We start from the raw sequence: 17435 nt of genomic DNA, 5'->3' as shown, positions 1-17435 counted from the left end.
CTGTAAATTGCCTTGAGCCTGTTTGCAGAGCGGGGTGGTTATACATTTAATAATAAATAAATAATAATAAAATTAAAACCCAGTTTTTCCAGTCTTGATGACTAGAGTTCTATTTTGCAGAAATATGAAGGTCCCTGGACACTGGCACTGATAATTTTTATATGTGAATGCAGAATTAGCTTACTTTCTGATCTTTAAATTTGTGTTGGAAAATCTGCTAATAGGACAGCAGTACTTTTAAATGCAATTATGTAGGATACCCAACTTCAAGGTGGAGGCTGGAATGTTCCCAAAGATAAGACTGATCTCCAGAGTGTCAATTTTCTGGGAGGAAATGGTTCCTTTGAAGGGTGGTCTCTGTCACACTATATCCATGCTAAGCCCCCCTCATCCTCAAACCGGCCTCCCTCCCTCCAGTCTCTGGAAATTCCATATATCAAACAGGGCAACAGTTATCTCCCTTCTGACTAACAGAACATGCAAAGTAAATCAAATCCATTGATCATCTTTAAATAGGACAGGGTCCTATTAAATAAAAGAGTAAGGCCACCTGGGGAGGAGTTAGGGCGGGCCCTGTCCAGGATAAAAACTCAGAGGGCCCAATCAGGAGCTGCGAAGCGGCTCCTGATTGGGCCCTCCGAGTATCCATCCAGGGCCAAGCAGCCAATGGGGAGTGCCTTCCTATTGGTCCCTCACCAGGACAGACCAAAATTCCATTCACCCAGCCCAGTCTGGCTGCCAGTCTGCTCCTGACCACCAAAGGGAGAGGAGGTCAGAAGGGCTGCCAAGGGGGGTGAGAACAGAGGCTTGGACAGGCTGTGCCAGCACTTTTCGCCCCAAGGCTGTCCTAACTGTCATGTCCAACTGTAAATTGCCTCAGAACCCTGACAGAGCTGGCAGGAGGCTGCAGAGTGCTCCCCGTCCCCCCTTCAGGCCTGCTGCGAAGGAGCCTCTGACAGGCCCTGACTGAGGGAAGGAGGCCTTTCCAAGAGCAACGCAGGGGAGCCTGAGGGCCTTCCTTTTGAGGACTTTCCCCTTCTGCCAAACAGTTGCCTGACAGGGAGGCCACAGAAAAGCCCATTCTCACTTAAAATACTGCTCTGGCCGGGGGTCAGACACAGCCAAGCCATGTGTCTTTCTTCTTTGCAACTCTCTGCAGATTTGAGGCCACTGCACAGCGTTATTCTGCAGAGGAAGCTGGCTCTTTTGTCTCCTGTTTCATCTGCACAACAACCCTGTGCAGTAGGCCTCAACTCTTTCAATTCAACAACAACCTGTGTGGGAAGCCTTAAATGTTTCTTTTCTACCACAACCCTGTCCAAAGTAGCCCTTTCTGCCTGGGGAGCTGATCTTTATACTCTGCAGGTGAGCTGTAATTCCAGGAGCTCTCCAGGCCACACCTGTAGGTTGGCTACCCCTGGGTTGGAAATATCCCTGGAGGTTTGGAGGTGGGACTTCAAAATCGTACAATGCCTCAGAGTCCAGCCTTCAAATGAGCCATTTTTGCCTCCAGTTGGTAGGAAGTGGTGCAGGAGTGTCCCTCCTGGCCTATGGGTTATGGCCAGCCCTTATCAGCAACTGTTTGTATTTTGGGGCGCAGACAGGCAGACCAGCATCAGTCCTGTGAGTCTGGAAAGTGCAGGAAGATCTAAATAAATATTTATAGCCCGAAACTAAATAGAGAACAAGTAAATGTCTGGAGACACATCGTAACTGAAATAGTAACTGGCAAATAACCTTGGCCTGGCAAATAAAAAAACAGTATTAAAAACCTTACTAAGGTCAAGACTGCTGTGCACAGACAGTCTTCCTCTTAGGGTTGCCAGCTTCCCTGTGAGGTTCGCTACCCCACCTCCCTCATGGGGAGTCTGCTATGGGGAGAGAAGGGGAAGACGATTGGAAAATGCTTTGAGACACCTGAGGCCTGCTGGGTCACTGCGGCCCATTCCCAGTTCTCTCAGACCTCTCACAACCCTACATACCTAACAGGTTGACTATTGTGGAGAGACAAATGGAAAAGGTGTTTGTAAAACGCTTTGAGACTCCTTTGGGTAGTAAGCAATAGGGTACAAAAATCCGTTTTTCTAAGGAGCAACCATGAAAGAAGCATGTGGGCACATAACATTTTACCAACAGTGAAAATATGGGAGACAGAAGGTGGACACCTGTGTACTGTGACTACCCTATGTGTATTAGGGCAGAGGGGCATTTCGGTGAATGTGGCCTAATTCACACAAGAAGGGAAATGACGCAGAACTGGGGGGAATTGGTTGCCATGTAATCTTCCCCTAAGAAGAGTCTCCAGTCTGATTTTCCCTTCACATATCTGAGGACATGGCTCTGGAAAGCTCATCTGTAACCACTATGCCACAATTCCCAAAGGTCAGTCTTCTCCCACACTCAACGAACATTCCACACCACAGGTTCTTGACACCCATATCTCCACACCCATGGCCTCATTTGCCACCATGCCACCACAACCTCCCACACAACACACATGACAACCCCATGCCCTTACAGACTGGACAACTCCTCCCCTTCCTCTTCCCACTGCCAAGCTCTAGCGCCCGTTGTATTCTTAGAGACAACGGGCTTTGTCCCTAGTAGAATCATAAAGTTGGAAGGGGCCATACAGGCCATCTAGTCCAACCCCCTGCTCTACGCAGGATCAGCCCAAAGCATCCTAAAGCATCCAAGAAAAGTGTGTATCCAACCTTTGCTTGAAGACTGCCAGTGAGGGGGAGCTCACCACCTCCTTAGAAAGCCTATTCCACTGCTGAACTACTCTGACTGAAATTTTTTTCCTGATATCTAGCCTATATCGTTGTACTTGTAGTTTAAACCCATTATTGTGTGTCCTCTCCTCTGCAGCCAACAGAAACAGCATCCTGCCCACCGCCAAGTGACAGCCTTTCAAATACTTAAAGAGGGCTATCATGTCCCCTCTCAAATACATCAATGAATGGAATAGCTGTAGTTACTCCAGCACACCTAGCTATTGAGCATTGTAACTTCTCCCTTGTTCACAACTAGGATTTGAGGATATTTTTTGTGTTCAACTTAGTTGGTACTGGCCCACAATATTCCGACATACTTACAGAATAAGGGCCACTGATACTTTCCCCTGCCCAGCTCCTGCAACATTTCGCTGCATTCCTTCCATTGAGCAAATAACTGCTTTTGAATGTGCCCCAGTCTGTAAAGTCAGGCTGTGGAGATAATTCAGATGGGAAGGTTGTGAAGTTTCCCCCCAGTGAACTATAACACTGCATTTGTAAAAATCAGAACATTTTCAATAAGTGATTTTACATGTCAGCCAGAAATAGTACACTGATGGGATATCAATGCAGTACAGTGGTATTGGCTACCTAAAAGGCTGGGAGTGCCAACTTGTATTAAAAGTATTGAACAAAAGGTATCTTTAATGTTACCATGAACATAAATTCATTAAAAGCAAAATAGATGTTTAGGCTATACACTGAGCACTACACATACACTGAGCACTACACATTACATACTGTGTGGTGTAATATTAGTGGCACTGATTGGAAGCAATAAACCAATGATATTGGACCAGACACATCTCAACCACAAAGGCCTCAATTTCAGTAGCCTCAATTTTATGCCCCGTATTTGCACTATGTGAAGGAATCTGTAATAAAAATGTTAACGTCATCTGGGTACACTTCAATATATTTACTGAGGCATTAGGCAGATTAGTGGCAGTCATAATAGGAGGCGGGGGGGGGGGGGCTGAGGGCCAATTGGAAGCATTGGTCCAGGTCAACCTCAACCAAATGCCTGGTGGAGGAGCTCCCTTTTGCAGGCCCTGCGGAACTGTTTGGGTTCCGTAAGAACTATTTCATAGTTTTTAAGTATACTTGAACAAACTTAGTTCCCAGCTTTTCCCTTGTACATTTGTTTGTATTATGTATGCAAGTTTTATAGAGTTGAGGTAAAATTTCATACTATTTGTACAAGCAATGTGTATCAAGTACAATATTCATGTAATATGTAGTGCTGTATATTGAATTACAAAGAATATTCTAAAAATGTATGCACTTTATGAGAAAATTTGATGCAGGGACAAATGAAATGATGTTCATCTGTACAAAGAAGGAGCAAAATTGAACCTGAGATTTCGGGGGTCGTAGCAGCATGAGAAATTTGAAATCATCTCTAAATGTAGCATATAACCAGAAAATTGTGGTTTAACTACAACTGCATCCCGTGCCTTCCAAGTTTTTTTTTACATGTTTCAAGGAGAATAGAGTTACCAGTTGAGAGGTATGGATTATAAATAAATGCAGTGGTTCCCCCCCCCCCACACTCAGTTCATGCTACTGCTGCCCCTAGAAATTCTTGGTGTGTGTTTTAATTATGATTTCCTTGCCATCTTGGTATTAACTGGGCTATTACATCTTTTACAAATGTGTGTACTAAAAGCTATGATTATCTTTGAACAAGAAATTAGAGTAGAATCCTAAAGAAGTTAAATCAAGATGAAATCGTTTCTTCATTTAACATTCATCATGTATTATTCTTGAATACTAGGTGACACAAACATGTATAGTCTATTTTGTGTCAACTAGTCTGACTGCCAGACACAATTCAAGATGCTGGAATTAACCTTAGAGCATATTTGTGGTATAGGCTCCACTGCCTCTTCCTGTACCAGCTATCATACTAGTTACAGGCCTTGAGCCTGGCACCCGTTCATGTTCAGGCTGATCTATTGAGAAGCAGGGTCTTGACAGCAGTTCCTTGCATCTGTAAAATGTACTGCCCCCAGAAATCCATAGAGTCTCCTATTTATCTTCTTTTAGAAAAGGGTGGGTGCAAGATGTCTACTGTTTAATATGTTTGTTTTGTCTTTATTGTTGATTTTATATTGTTGACTGGGTAAGCTAACTTGAACTTTGGCAACATTTTAACTAATTTTTGTTTTGTTTTATTTCAGGAACAAGAGGATCCTAATAAACTTGCTACAAGTTGGCCAGACTATTACATAGACCGCATCAATTCCATGGCTGCTGTGAGTAACCCTCTCACTGTGAAAACTTTCTCAGAAAAACAGCAGGATCTTTGATATCTTATTTTACTACTTATTGAGGCCATGCCTTGTCAGTTCCCACCACTTCTTCTGGTTGTGGTTCCACAAACCGAACCAACTACATTCAAGCATGCAAGTGCCAGAGCAATCTCTTCCTGACTGGAAATGCAGGAAAAAAGAGATTTGAGGGAAACAAAGAGACAGGATAGAAATCTCAGCCTTACACTGAATCATCTTCCCATAACCTTAATCCAGAGGTGGGCATGGACTCAGCTACTTTATACTGCCTGCATGGTCACCCTGGAAGAATAGATCTTGGCTTCTCTTGGTTTGTTTTAGCATATGAAAATGATTATACCTGTCTCCTCTCTTTTCTGTCTTCTTTTTTTCAGCATAGTAAACATGTGAATGATTTCATGCAGTCTTCTTTCTATGTTTGGTAATCAAAGCTTAATAGCACAAATAAACCCTTCCTTTACTTTATTGGGGAATAGAGAGCTACTTTTACTGAATACTGTTGCTTTTGGACAGTTGACAATATTTGCACTCAATATATATATTTGCACTATAGAAGGGCTTGCAAATGAATGATAGCTTCAGAAGCAATTATTTAGAGTGTACTCAACTGATCATATTGTGTGTGTGTGTGTGTGTGTGTGTGTGAGAGAGAGAGAGAGAGAGAGAGAGAGAGAGAGGTCATCAAATGAAGTGTAACTGATGCATCTCTTCCTTGTGTTGGAAATATTTTTTTCTGAAGCTTGAAAGGGGAGAAAGGAGAATATATATTTCAGCACATCTCACAGCTGGATGGATGTTAACTCTTCTTGGATAACATTCTCATAACCATCTGCAGATTATATTCTTTTCATCCCTAAATTAGGGCATAGGCAGATTAAAAGGGGGTGGAAAGGAGATACCTAGGGATATGTTTGCTTTATTATTGATTCAGTAATGATTGCCTCTCTTTGTATCTGCTGTGCACCAGAACACATAGGTTACAATTTGCCATTTAGATATTTTCCATCAGGAAATAGCTATATCTAATATTTGTGGGGGAGTTTTTTAATTGCTTGCATGTAGGCTTTGCAACTGATAAACCCTTTCTAAAGAAATCAAATTAAAGAAATCAAAAAAAAAAAAGAAAAAAAAAGAAATCAATCTCAAACAAACTAAACAAACCCAACAACAACCTTCATCCTCCCATTTTAAATTTAGGTCTAGCTTTAATTTTAAGTCCTAGCCTCCCCTCCCCCCCCCCCAAAAAAAAAAATAGCCCAGCATTGGAAGCAACATAAAAGAGTTACCTTTTATAATCCCAAGGTGGAATTTTGGACAAATCCATGAATTATCTAGAACCTAACGGAAAAAAAAAAGTTGTGCAATCCTTTTTTCTTTGGTTAATGTTAAGGGGGGCAAAAAACTCTCCTTTTTTTAACAAATCATGTTCCATGAGATTCTGAATAAATTCTGAGTAAAAAGTTACAGTTTCAGTACTTTGCAGTTGATGTTATATGCAGTATCATTCAGAGAAAGGACTAATCCTCCTGAGTTCTTTGTGTGGGAAGGGTGAAAATACAAATGTGATTAGTAAATATAGCATTTCATATGATGATGGTGACTATTAGAGGACATTTTAAAGCCAGACACTTTATAGAGGGCAGTCGCCATAAACATCTATACTATCTGAGCAAAGCATAAACTCTGTTTGCCCAGCTTTATTACTGCACATCCAATTTAAACTGTCAGATGGCCCTTGCTGATTAATTCTAAATTCTCAGTAGTCTCAATTTTCTCTTATCTGGTTCTGGATTAGTAATAATTAATCTGCCTGTTCCAAACAGATGCAGACCCTGTATGCTTTTGATGAAGAAGAAATGGAAATGAGGAATAAAATAGTTGAAGACTTGAAGACAGCTCTTCGGACTCAACCCATGAGGTATTTATCTATTCCCATTGTTCATGTAGCATTCTTCTTGAACTGACCTTGAATTTAGCTTGAGTCCAATGGCACAAAATTGGTCTTAAAGGTACCATTGGATCCTAACTTTGTTCTGTTGCTTCAGACCAGCATGGCTACTCATCTCAATCTGATCCTTAACTTCTGGAACTGAAAGCAGTTAGGTGTTGTCTTGAAATCACATGAGATGGTAGTGGAGGGAGAGTCTATCTTTCATGATTGTCATCATATTTTCATTTGTATCTGAGGTTAACCAGTACAGAGTTACTGAAGGGAAGTTTAGGGAATTTGTAATTGTACCTTCAAACCAGCAGCTTGCACCAGGATCAGCAGTACAAGCCCATGTTTCTCAAACTTTCTATATTATAAACTTCATTCATCTGAAATTACTTGATCTTTCCCTTAAAGCTTATTGAGTAAATCCATCCAATTTTTACTACTCTGTTTCTAGTCATCCAACTCTTCCATCCCCCCAGTCTTCCTTTATGCCTTTATTCTCTACCACATTCTTTCTTGGTTTTGTTCATGTTCTTTTTCCTTCCATTGGTGCATCTGAATGTGACCACATGCCTCACTACCATTAGTTCCAGTGCTTGTAAATCACACTTTCTGAAATATCAGTCCTTGAATATATATGTAAACTGTTATCAGTGAAATCTGAAAATGGTTTCTCAGCATTTCTTCTGCTGCTACTTCCTCTTCCCTGTCTAGCAAATCTTGGTATGCTTTGTTTCAGAGGGCGGTTTTGTTGATCTGCAGTAGAAAATCTAGATTCAAGTCCAGTAAAGACTATCAAGATTTTCAGGATATGAACTTTTGAGAATCAAAACTTCCATCATAAGATACAAATGTAATTTGGTAGTTAATACGGTGGGTTCACATTTGTTTGTTTGTTTTTTAAATATGGTAGCTTAAAGAAAGCATATTCATGCAGTCTTTTTTGTGTTTTTTTGAGCACTTACCTGAAGTGGTTTTCTTGCTAAAAATTGAGAATCTTTTCTGATTTAAGTGACCCTGTCTTACCTTGTCAGCTTCAGTTTGCCACCATCCATGGACTTGGAAACTGTCCAATGGGTAGGCCATTGTTTCCCAATAGTTTCAGGGGTAGCATTTGGCAGATAATAATTTTTTAAAAAATGGTTTGTCTTCACCATCACAACAATTGTCAAGAGTTTATTATGTCAAACATAACATTCTGATGGAAGCCAAACTGGAAAATATGTACACACCAAAAGGGGATAAAGGAAAGGACTTAAAATAACAAATAAATTTTATTGGCTTAATAGAAATGTATATATTAAGATTTGGCTATTTGTTCAGTATTTACAAAAAAATTCTATTACGTGCCTTTTCTAAAGGTTCCTTATAGCAACCCCCCCCCTTTTTTTTCTTTGTGAGGACAGAATCTGGACCCTTACACTTCTAACAAAACACTTTTAAATGTCATTGACTTCAGTGGAAGTATTAACTACCATATTAGTTGATTACTATTTCAATCTTCAGGTGAATTAAAGGCCTTAACGTTGATTGAATTTCCCCCAGAATCCTTAGTTATCTTCATGACGATCAAGTTCACACAGGAATACTTTCATACCAAGAAAACTCTCAAGAAGGCCTCTGATAGGCAAACCAATCCAAATCCTTGCAATGCAGGGAGCACCTGTTTGGCTTGGACTCAGCCAGTGGCAGGTCGAGAGTAAGTGACAAGTGAGCATACTTCCATTGGGCCCCAATGTGGGGGGGGGGCATCCGGGCGTAAGTTTTTTCCATGGTTAGCAGAGACTTAACTACACTCAGTGGTGCTCATTAGTCCACAGGAACATGGTTCCCTCCATCTGTCTGCTTTGTCCCTTTAAAACCTCACAAGCTGAATTGTCCTTCTGCCATGGGTTGTTCCACCAGGAATGGGCAGATCTAGTTGTCTTATCGTTCCCAAGGCAACAGAGCCTTCTCTTGGTTTTTCTTCCCCCTTTATCTGTATCTTCTCAGCCTTTCCCACCCAACTTACCTCCTTGTCCTTCCCTGTATCTTTTGATGATTCCCTTTTTATCCCTGGGGTTCCACCCATGTAGACCAGTCCCAGCACTGCCCTTTCCTTCTGTAAAGCTGTTCATCTCTTAATATGTTCCTTGCCTTTTGCTACCATTGCTGAGTTGGCATAGGGCTAGTCAGGGACCATTTCTTCCATTTGTGCCTCCTCCAATATCTTGAGCTGCCAAACCTTCTGCCCCTACTGTTTGGTGGGGATGGGCTGTCCTGCAGGTGATGCACCCCCTTTCTTCCTGGGGCCATCATTCTGCTACTGCCATCTTAGCTGTGCCTTGCCCTGTTCTAAAACAGCTGTTGCCTTTGGCCCAGAGGTTGGGGGCTCCCCTGGCATCCGCTGCCACTTCTGTGGTCAGAATTAATGGGAGAAAATAACCTTAAATATCTGAGAGCAGCATATCTTAAAGGTTGTTGGTTGATATACGTATCCATAAGAATTGTTTTAAAAAATACAAAAAGTGATATTTCCAGGAAACCCCTCGCTAAATGTCTGAGGCATAATGCAAGACAGAAAATAAAAAGGAACACCAAGGACCACTTCATCCCATATTGTTCAGCTTTAAAATGTGCCTCACAAGCCCTGCTCTTGGTGTTGTCCCCTCTTCAGCCCCCCCCCCCCATAGTGGCACCTTACTTGTGAAATGCCCTTCCTCTTGAGGCTTACCAGGCACCTATGTTGCATTTTATAGATGTCAGGCCAAAGCATTTCTGTTCACCTGGTATTTTAGTTAAGAGGTTTGTTTTTTCTTGTTCTGGAACTTTTTTTAAATGGGCTTTTTGTGGCCTGTGTTTTTATGCTTACTGTCCCCCTCTCCCCCACAAGGATGGATAATAATATTTTGTAATGGAGGGAGGGGGGATGCTTGTTGTTTTGTAAAGTATTTTGGGCAGGTTCATGGAACGGCAACATAAGTGTTTTCTGAATAAATTATTACAAAACCAAAGTATAAAAATATGAGAAGGCATTGTAAACTACAGATTGACAAATACTTCTTGAATCCACAGTATGAAAAAAGCATAAAAAGCATACAGTTGTAAATTATATTCAGCATACCAATATAAATATGTAGGAATGAAGTAGAAAGTAGACGGCATAAATACCTAGTATATCACAAAGGAGTTAAAACACATGACAAACAGATGAGTTGCCAAGCCAAACTCAGTTTTGAGCTACATTGGTCTGCAGTACAGCAGCTAGTCCAGTAGCACCTCAGACCAACAATATTTTTAGGATATAAACTTTTCAGAGTCAAAGTTCCCGTCATCAGTTTCAAGTAAATTTTTGTTTTGCTGTGTATATTCTTGTTGCTCCCAATTTTACCACCAGCCACCAAATCAAAGCAATGAGCTAAATGAAGTCCCTTAGCTCTGCTGCAAAATAAGGAAAAGCTACAAATATTATTATAATATGAACTGTGTTTGCTGAAGTGGAATAATTATGTAAGTTTGTACATTTAAAAACCCCTGCAATATTGTTGCAACTTACTTTAAAGGTGTTGTACTCTACACTTTCTATCAGTTGTTCTGCCATGCTCAACAGAGAAAGACATTCCACTTTGCATGCCAGAATCCTCCAGTCATTACAATAAATGCGTGGACCATACCTTTCACAGCCTTAATTCCCTATCCTATTCAATTACTCCAGAAAAGCCTTATCTAGTGTGACGGGCTCCCCTTTGGGGGTCTGTGGGAGTGGAGTAGAGGAAATCTCCTCCTCAAGGCTAGATTTCTCTGAACAAGCCCTGCATTGCTTTGGCTGGATACCTCTGACAGCAGGCATTTATTTCTTCTGTTTATAATAGCCCTAATGAGTGTCAGCACCAGCATCCACTAACTGTCACATAAAGCCTTTGCTTTTAAATTGCTGGCTGCAGTGCTAAGGACTTTTTTTTTCTTGTTGCGATAGCCAAGCCAAATTTTGAGTTAAGTCCCCATGTCTCAACTAATTTCCAATGGCTCAATTTGCTGGTTGCCAAATGGGCCCTATGCCAATGCCTGATGAGCGAGCCAATTCCCTCTTTGAAGGAAAGCATACAGCAGAGAGGGGCCCATGGCTATGTCAAATCCTTTTTGTAAGCAACTCCATACACGGGCTTTCAAAGTACAAGTTTTAGAATTAGGTAAGGAATACGTGTCCCTTCATCAGCCGATGGTATTGCCAGTTCAGAAGCAATCAAGCCACACAGGGAAAGGGGAATGAAAGTAGCGATAAATAGACGGGCATGTTTTTGGAGCATCCAGGGGTTGGGAAGGCTATATAGATTTGTCACAGGGTACAGTATTTTCACCTATAAATCCTTGATTGCCAAAGTTCTTAATGGGGTTGTGTGACTTGCCTCCTTTGTTATGGTTGGGACCTTGCAAACGTTGCCAGAAAAGCACATTAAAAAATCAGTGAATAATTACAGCAAATGAAGCACATTTGCTGACTCTGTTCTGCTTCCAAGATTAGAGAATTCAAAAGGCTAGTTTTGGGGAAGCAAAAGGTAAGATAGGTTGGGGGGGGGGGATGAAAATATGGGCATGAGGAGCAGGAGCAGTCTGATACGGGGGAAGGGGAACAATGTCCAGCACACACAGGATGCCAAAACACTTTTGCCCATTGGTTACATAGCTTTTGAAGTGCCAAAGGCACCAAGTTGTTTTCTAAACTGAACCCTGATTTAGTTTCAGACTGTCTCCTGCCATTTCCTCATGGATTTATTCACACTTGGGTATGTCTGTCTCTGACTTCTGCAGGCCAGGAACAAAAGAAGTACTTATGGAAGTGTGTAGGGAATATCTTACTACCCACTCTAATGAAACCCACTTATTCGTTCTCGGGACAGAGTGTCTGAGAGCAGCCGTGTCTGAATCCATGTGGTATGACTGGGTTCACTTCTCATTTTATTTGAGAGAGAGTCTGTGACCCATAGATCTTACTAGACTGTGATTTCTTCCTCAAAAGTGATGAACGGACAAGTCTATTGAGAGGAATAATATTGTCTTTTGAGGTTACATATGACACAATTGAGAACAGCTGTTTTGTAGAGCATAAGCCTCTGTAGGTGTGCTTCAGTGATTAGATTCAGTTCTTTAATAACCCGACGATTCACCGCACAGCTTAAGGACAAATCCTTGGCAAAATGATTGGACTGAAGAGAAATGTTCCTTGTGGATTGTACTCATAAACAACTTTGGATATTAAAATGTCAGTCTGGAAGCAACTGCAAAAGCCATTGCTACTAGTAGTTGATCTTTGAAATTAACAACAGGCTATAACAGAAGCAAGCAAAAGCTTCTTGAGCCTCAACAGAGATTTGTTAAAGTTTTAAGAAAATGGACAGGAGTATTATTTCAAGAAAATCATTTTTTCCCTTTTTTGCCCAGACCTATTTCCACTCTCTAGATTACCTGTCTCTTCTTTGAACAGTGACAGGAAGTGCTTCCTTTATTTTGGCTTGGTTTTGTCTTGTCACAGTTCTGATAACCTCTAATCCCTCTGATAAGTAAAACCTATCTCACTGCCTTCCATAGGCAGGCACCCCAGCCTTTGTTACTGAGAATGATAGGATGACCTTCTGATCCAAAGATCTCTGTCTCAGATAGGCTGGGAAACCAGTCTGAAGGCTGGAAAACCTGCTGCCAACTATCAGACATGGTGCAAGGTGGCCAGCTTTCTCCCTCAAAGTATGTGTCATGAGTCCAGCCTGAATCTCACAAAGAAGGACCTTCCCAGAAACTAAGCAGGTCTAGGGATGGTCATTGCTGGAATATGGGGTCACTTGGGGCCTTTCTCCTTGAGTTCTGTGAAAGGAAAGGATGTTAGAAAGGACATTAATAGTCTCATACCAATAGCTTTTTTTAGTCAGCAGAGTTAACCTGTTTTTGTATTGCAGCACTAAAAGCTCCCTAGTAGAACACACAGTTGAGAACTCCTTCACAATCAGTTCCACACTTGAGTGTCAGGCTAAAAGTTAAGTTTAGAACTTTTTCGGACAGTTTTCTGTGCACAGAGACTGTTGCTTTGTATTGGTGCTTGTTTATTTTTAGTATTTGGATCCAAAACAGCCTACAGATTTGTTCTCCCCACCTCCATTGTATCCTCACAAAAGAAACAACCCTGTGAACTAGGTGAGGCTGAGAGAGAACAACTGGCCCATTGAGCTCCATGACACAGTCGGCATTTAAACCTGGGTCTCCCAGATTGTAATTTGACACTTTAACCACTACACCATGCTGGTGTTTGATTAGCTTGTTAACCTAAGGGCTGTGGTGGAGGCCCCAAATGGAGACATCCAGAGTTTTAGCCAAGTCCCTGCACCCTCCTTTTCCTGCCAAGGAAGATGTTTAGCACCCTTGTTTCACACTGACTGCTGATTGTGTAGGATATGCCAGATGGTAGCAATATGTAGAAATGTACATGCTATTGAATGCAATGACCCAACATTGATCTCTTGGGAATTTGCAATTTTGTCCAGAAGACTACTTATGCATACATTTATTTAGGCACAGATGTGCATCAGCCCTAAGATGTAAAGATGGAAGTGTTACTACAAAACACATATGCTACATTGAGTTGCCTCGGTTTGTATTTAGAATTGCTGATTTTTCTAAAGATGGAAAATGTAACTCTATAAGGTTTTTTCTTTTTTAATGGTCTCCCTCTTGCTTATGTCAGCTAAGGGTGGAAAAGAGTCTTATTGTGCTCCAATAAAGAGCACTGCCACTTAACACATTTGAGTGTAACCATTTGTGGTGTGCTGTCTTCATTCTTCAAGCATGCACGCACGGACCAACTTTTAAATTCAGATCTGAACATGCACCAAACCTCATACTGAATTCCCTTCTTACTTATGGCCTTGGTTTTTCCTGGTTTCTGGTCAAAACCAATTGGATGAAGTTACTGAAGGGAGATAACAGACCCTTCAGTGAATCTGGCCCAAATTCAATACAAGTTCTCAAATTTTCTTTTTAAGAGTGAACTATATATAGATCCAGCCTTCATGCTACTAGTCTATAATTTGTTTATACACTACAGCAAGGCTCATAAATACTATGTTAAGAAGAGTCGTATGTTGGGAGCTTTGTGACTTGTTGCTGCCAAATCTGCAGGCTGCAGAACTGTGAATCAGGTACAGTGGAATTCTGTATGGAAGCTGCAGCTATGCCAGTGGTTTCATTGACACTGTGTTGGCTCCATCAGGTATTTGAAATGCTTGATTGTTCTGGTTTTTAGTTGCTCTTTTTGCCTGCAACGAAGTTAAAACTACCTGCCTCTCTCAATACCTGCTGTCACTCAAAGGGGCTTTGCCAGCAGCAAGCCCTCACTGGGTAGCACACCCACCCATGTGTGTGTGTGTGTGCGCGCGCGCACATGTTTGCGCATGGCGGGGGAGGCAGTGGCAGCAGAAGGGAGTTTTTTCCCCCACCTGAACTGCCCGGAGCAATGAATAAGCGTTCAGTCGCACAGGCAAAGGCAAAAAAAAAAATAACCCAAAGTTGTAGCACAAAGCATGTCTCTCTATGCTTCCCCCCCATCAGGAACAAGATTTATTTTAAAAAGAAGCATGCATTATGATTCCATAAGTGGTGGCTATAAAGAAGCTCTATGCATCTTTTATTAGATGCATAGGTGTTTGAATGGAGAACAATTGATTTTTTAAAGAAAAATTAGTGGGTATCGCGTGGACCCTTCAAAGCATGGAGAAAGGGGACTGGCTGCCTGGATTGATTGGCAGGTGGAAGAGTCTCACATATAAATTGTGTTGCTCTCTTCCGCCATTTCCATCAGCACTTGTGGAGAGGGGGAGAAGCGAGAAATGGCGGCAGAGAAGAGCGAGAAAGCAGGACAGGTGAGGAGGGACCGGGAGGCATGATTATATGTAGCGTTACGCCACTCAGCTGGTGTGACACTATTTTTAACCATGTGCGGAAATGCTCGATCTTTTCCTTGATGTGTTTGTTTTCTTTCTAAAGTGCTTCCCCCCCTCCTTATATGGGCTCAACGTGTAGCAGCTACAATGAGAACCTGAGAAAGGTACAATCCAGGAATACTTTTATGATATGATGCATTGTTTGTACTAATTGGTAATGGATGGCAGGCTCAAGAAAGGGGTGGATTCTTGGGAAATGAGACTGGGTAGGGGTTTTATTGGATTTTATAGTAATTTAATTGTATTTTATTGTATGATGTGACCCGCCTAGGGTAGGAGCATCATATAAATGAATCAATACATAAATCAATACATAAATAAATCTTATTGTCTTCATGACAACTATGGGCCTGTCTCAGATAACGACAGGTCCTACACCATGTGCAAATTGCATTCTTGTTCTGGAGTTTTTTTGTGGGCAGGAAGAAGATATTCTAAAGATGATGAAAATGAAGACAGCCCCCTTATCATGAACAAATCACTATTTGTTGGGGTTTAGAATCACATGCCCCCTTCAAGGATCGCTGCCTTGTTGTGGCAAGGGGGCTTGCGTAGTTCAGTGAAGCTATGAGCTATGCCGTGCAGGGCCACCCAAGACGGACAGGTCATAGCTGAGAGCTCTGACAAAAGGTGATCCACTGGAGAAGGCAATGGCAAACCACTCCAGTATCTTTGCCATGAAAACTCTATGGACAGTTCCAATAGGCATAACGATATGACGCTGGAAGATGAGCCCCTCAGGTCGGAAGGTGTCCAATATGCTACTGGGGATGAGCAGACGGCTAGTACGAGTAGTGCCAGAATGAATGAAGCGGCTGGGCCAAAGCCGAAAGGACGCTCAGTTGTGGAAGTAACTGGTGGCGAAAAGACAGTCCAATGCTGTAAAGATTTTTATTCCATAGGAACCTGGAACGTCAGATCCATGAATCAAGGCAAGCTGGACGTGGTTAAACAAGAAATGAGAAGACTGAACATCGACATTTTAGGAATCAGTGAACTAAAATGGACAGGAATGGGTGAATTTAATTCAGATGACCATCAGGTATACTACTGTGGACAAGAATCTCGCAGAAGAAATGGAGTAGCATTCATAATCAATAAGAGAGTAGGAAAAGCAGTCTTGGGATACAATCCCCAAAATGACAGAATGATCTCAGTTCGAATCCAAGGCAAACCATTCAACATCACAGTGATCCAGGTCTACGCCCCAACCACTGCTGCTGAAGAGGATGAAGTTGATCAGTTCTATGAAGCCCTACAACACCTTCTAGAAGCAACGCCCAAAAATGATGTGCTTATCATCATGGGGGATTGGAATGCTAAAGTAGGAAGCCAAAAGATAACCGGGATAACAGGCAAGTTTGGCCTTGGAGTACAAAATGAAGCAGGGCACAGGCTGGTAGAATTTTGTCAAGAGAATACAATGGTCATAGCAAACACTCTTTTCCAGCAACCCAAGAGACGACTCTACACATGGACATCACCAGACGGTCAACACAGAAATCAGATTGACTATGTGCTCTGCAGCCAAAGATGGAAAAGTTCTATCCAGTCAATAAAAACAAGACCAGGAGCTGATTGTGGTTCAGATCATGAGCTTCTTGTTGCAAAATTTAGGCTTAAATTGAAGAAAGTAGGGAAAAGCACTAGGCCACTCAGGTATGAACTAAATCATATCCCTGACGAATACACAGTGGAGGTGACAAATAGATTTAAGGAATTCGATCTGATAGACAGAGTGCCTGAAGAACTATGGACGGAGGTTCGCAACATTGTACAAGAGGTAGCAACTAAAACCATCCCAAAGAAAAAGAAATGCAAGAAATCAAAATGGCTGTCTGAGGAAGCTTTACAAATAGCTAAGGAGAGAAGGGAAGTGAAAGGCAAGGGAGAAAGAGAAAGATACACCCAATTGAATGCAGAATTCCAGAGAAAAGCTAGAAGAGATAAGAATGCCTTCTTAAATGAACAGTGCAAACAAATAGAAGAAAACAATAGAATGGGGAGGACCAGAGATCTTTTCAAGAAAATTGGAGATATGAAGAGAACGTTTCATGCAAAGATGGGTATGATAAGGGACCAAAATGGTAGGGACCTCACAGAAGCAGAAGAGATCAAACAAAGGTGGCAAAATTATACAGAAGAACTATACAAGAGCGAGCTTAACATCCCTGATGACCACAATGGGGTAGTTACTGACCTGGAGCCAGACATCCTGGAATGTGAAGTCAAATGGGCCTTAGGAAGTCTGAGCAACAATAAAGCTAGTGGTAGTGACAGCATTCCAGTTGAACTATTCAAAATCTTAAAGGACGATGCAGTAAAAGTGCTACACTCAATATGCCAGCAAATTTGGAAAACTCAACAATGGCCACAGGATTGGAAAAGGTCAGTTTACATTCCAATCCCAAAGAAGGGCAATGCCAAAGAATGTTCAAACTACCGCACCATCGCACTAATTTCT

At 41.7% G+C, this 17435-nt stretch overlaps 1 protein-coding gene across 3 annotated transcripts in view; it reads left to right on the top strand.

Annotated features, from left to right (window-relative positions):
• The window catches only part of DAAM2 (dishevelled associated activator of morphogenesis 2), a 266044-nt gene that overhangs the window by 143204 nt on the left and 105405 nt on the right, over window positions 1–17435 (top strand). For all 3 annotated transcript variants that reach the window (XM_077341894.1, XM_077341903.1, XM_077341885.1), the window contains exons 4-5: window positions 4961–5035; window positions 6895–6989. In XM_077341894.1, coding sequence (XP_077198009.1) covers window positions 4961–5035; window positions 6895–6989 — 170 coding nt within the window. The remainder of the gene's footprint in view (window positions 1–4960; window positions 5036–6894; window positions 6990–17435) is intronic.

Source organism: Paroedura picta, chromosome 1, assembly GCF_049243985.1.
Source record: "Paroedura picta isolate Pp20150507F chromosome 1, Ppicta_v3.0, whole genome shotgun sequence".
NCBI classification, from domain to species: domain Eukaryota; kingdom Metazoa; phylum Chordata; class Lepidosauria; order Squamata; family Gekkonidae; genus Paroedura; species Paroedura picta.
Note: the sequence above shows the minus strand (reverse complement) of the source record. Positions and strands in the feature narration are given on the sequence as shown.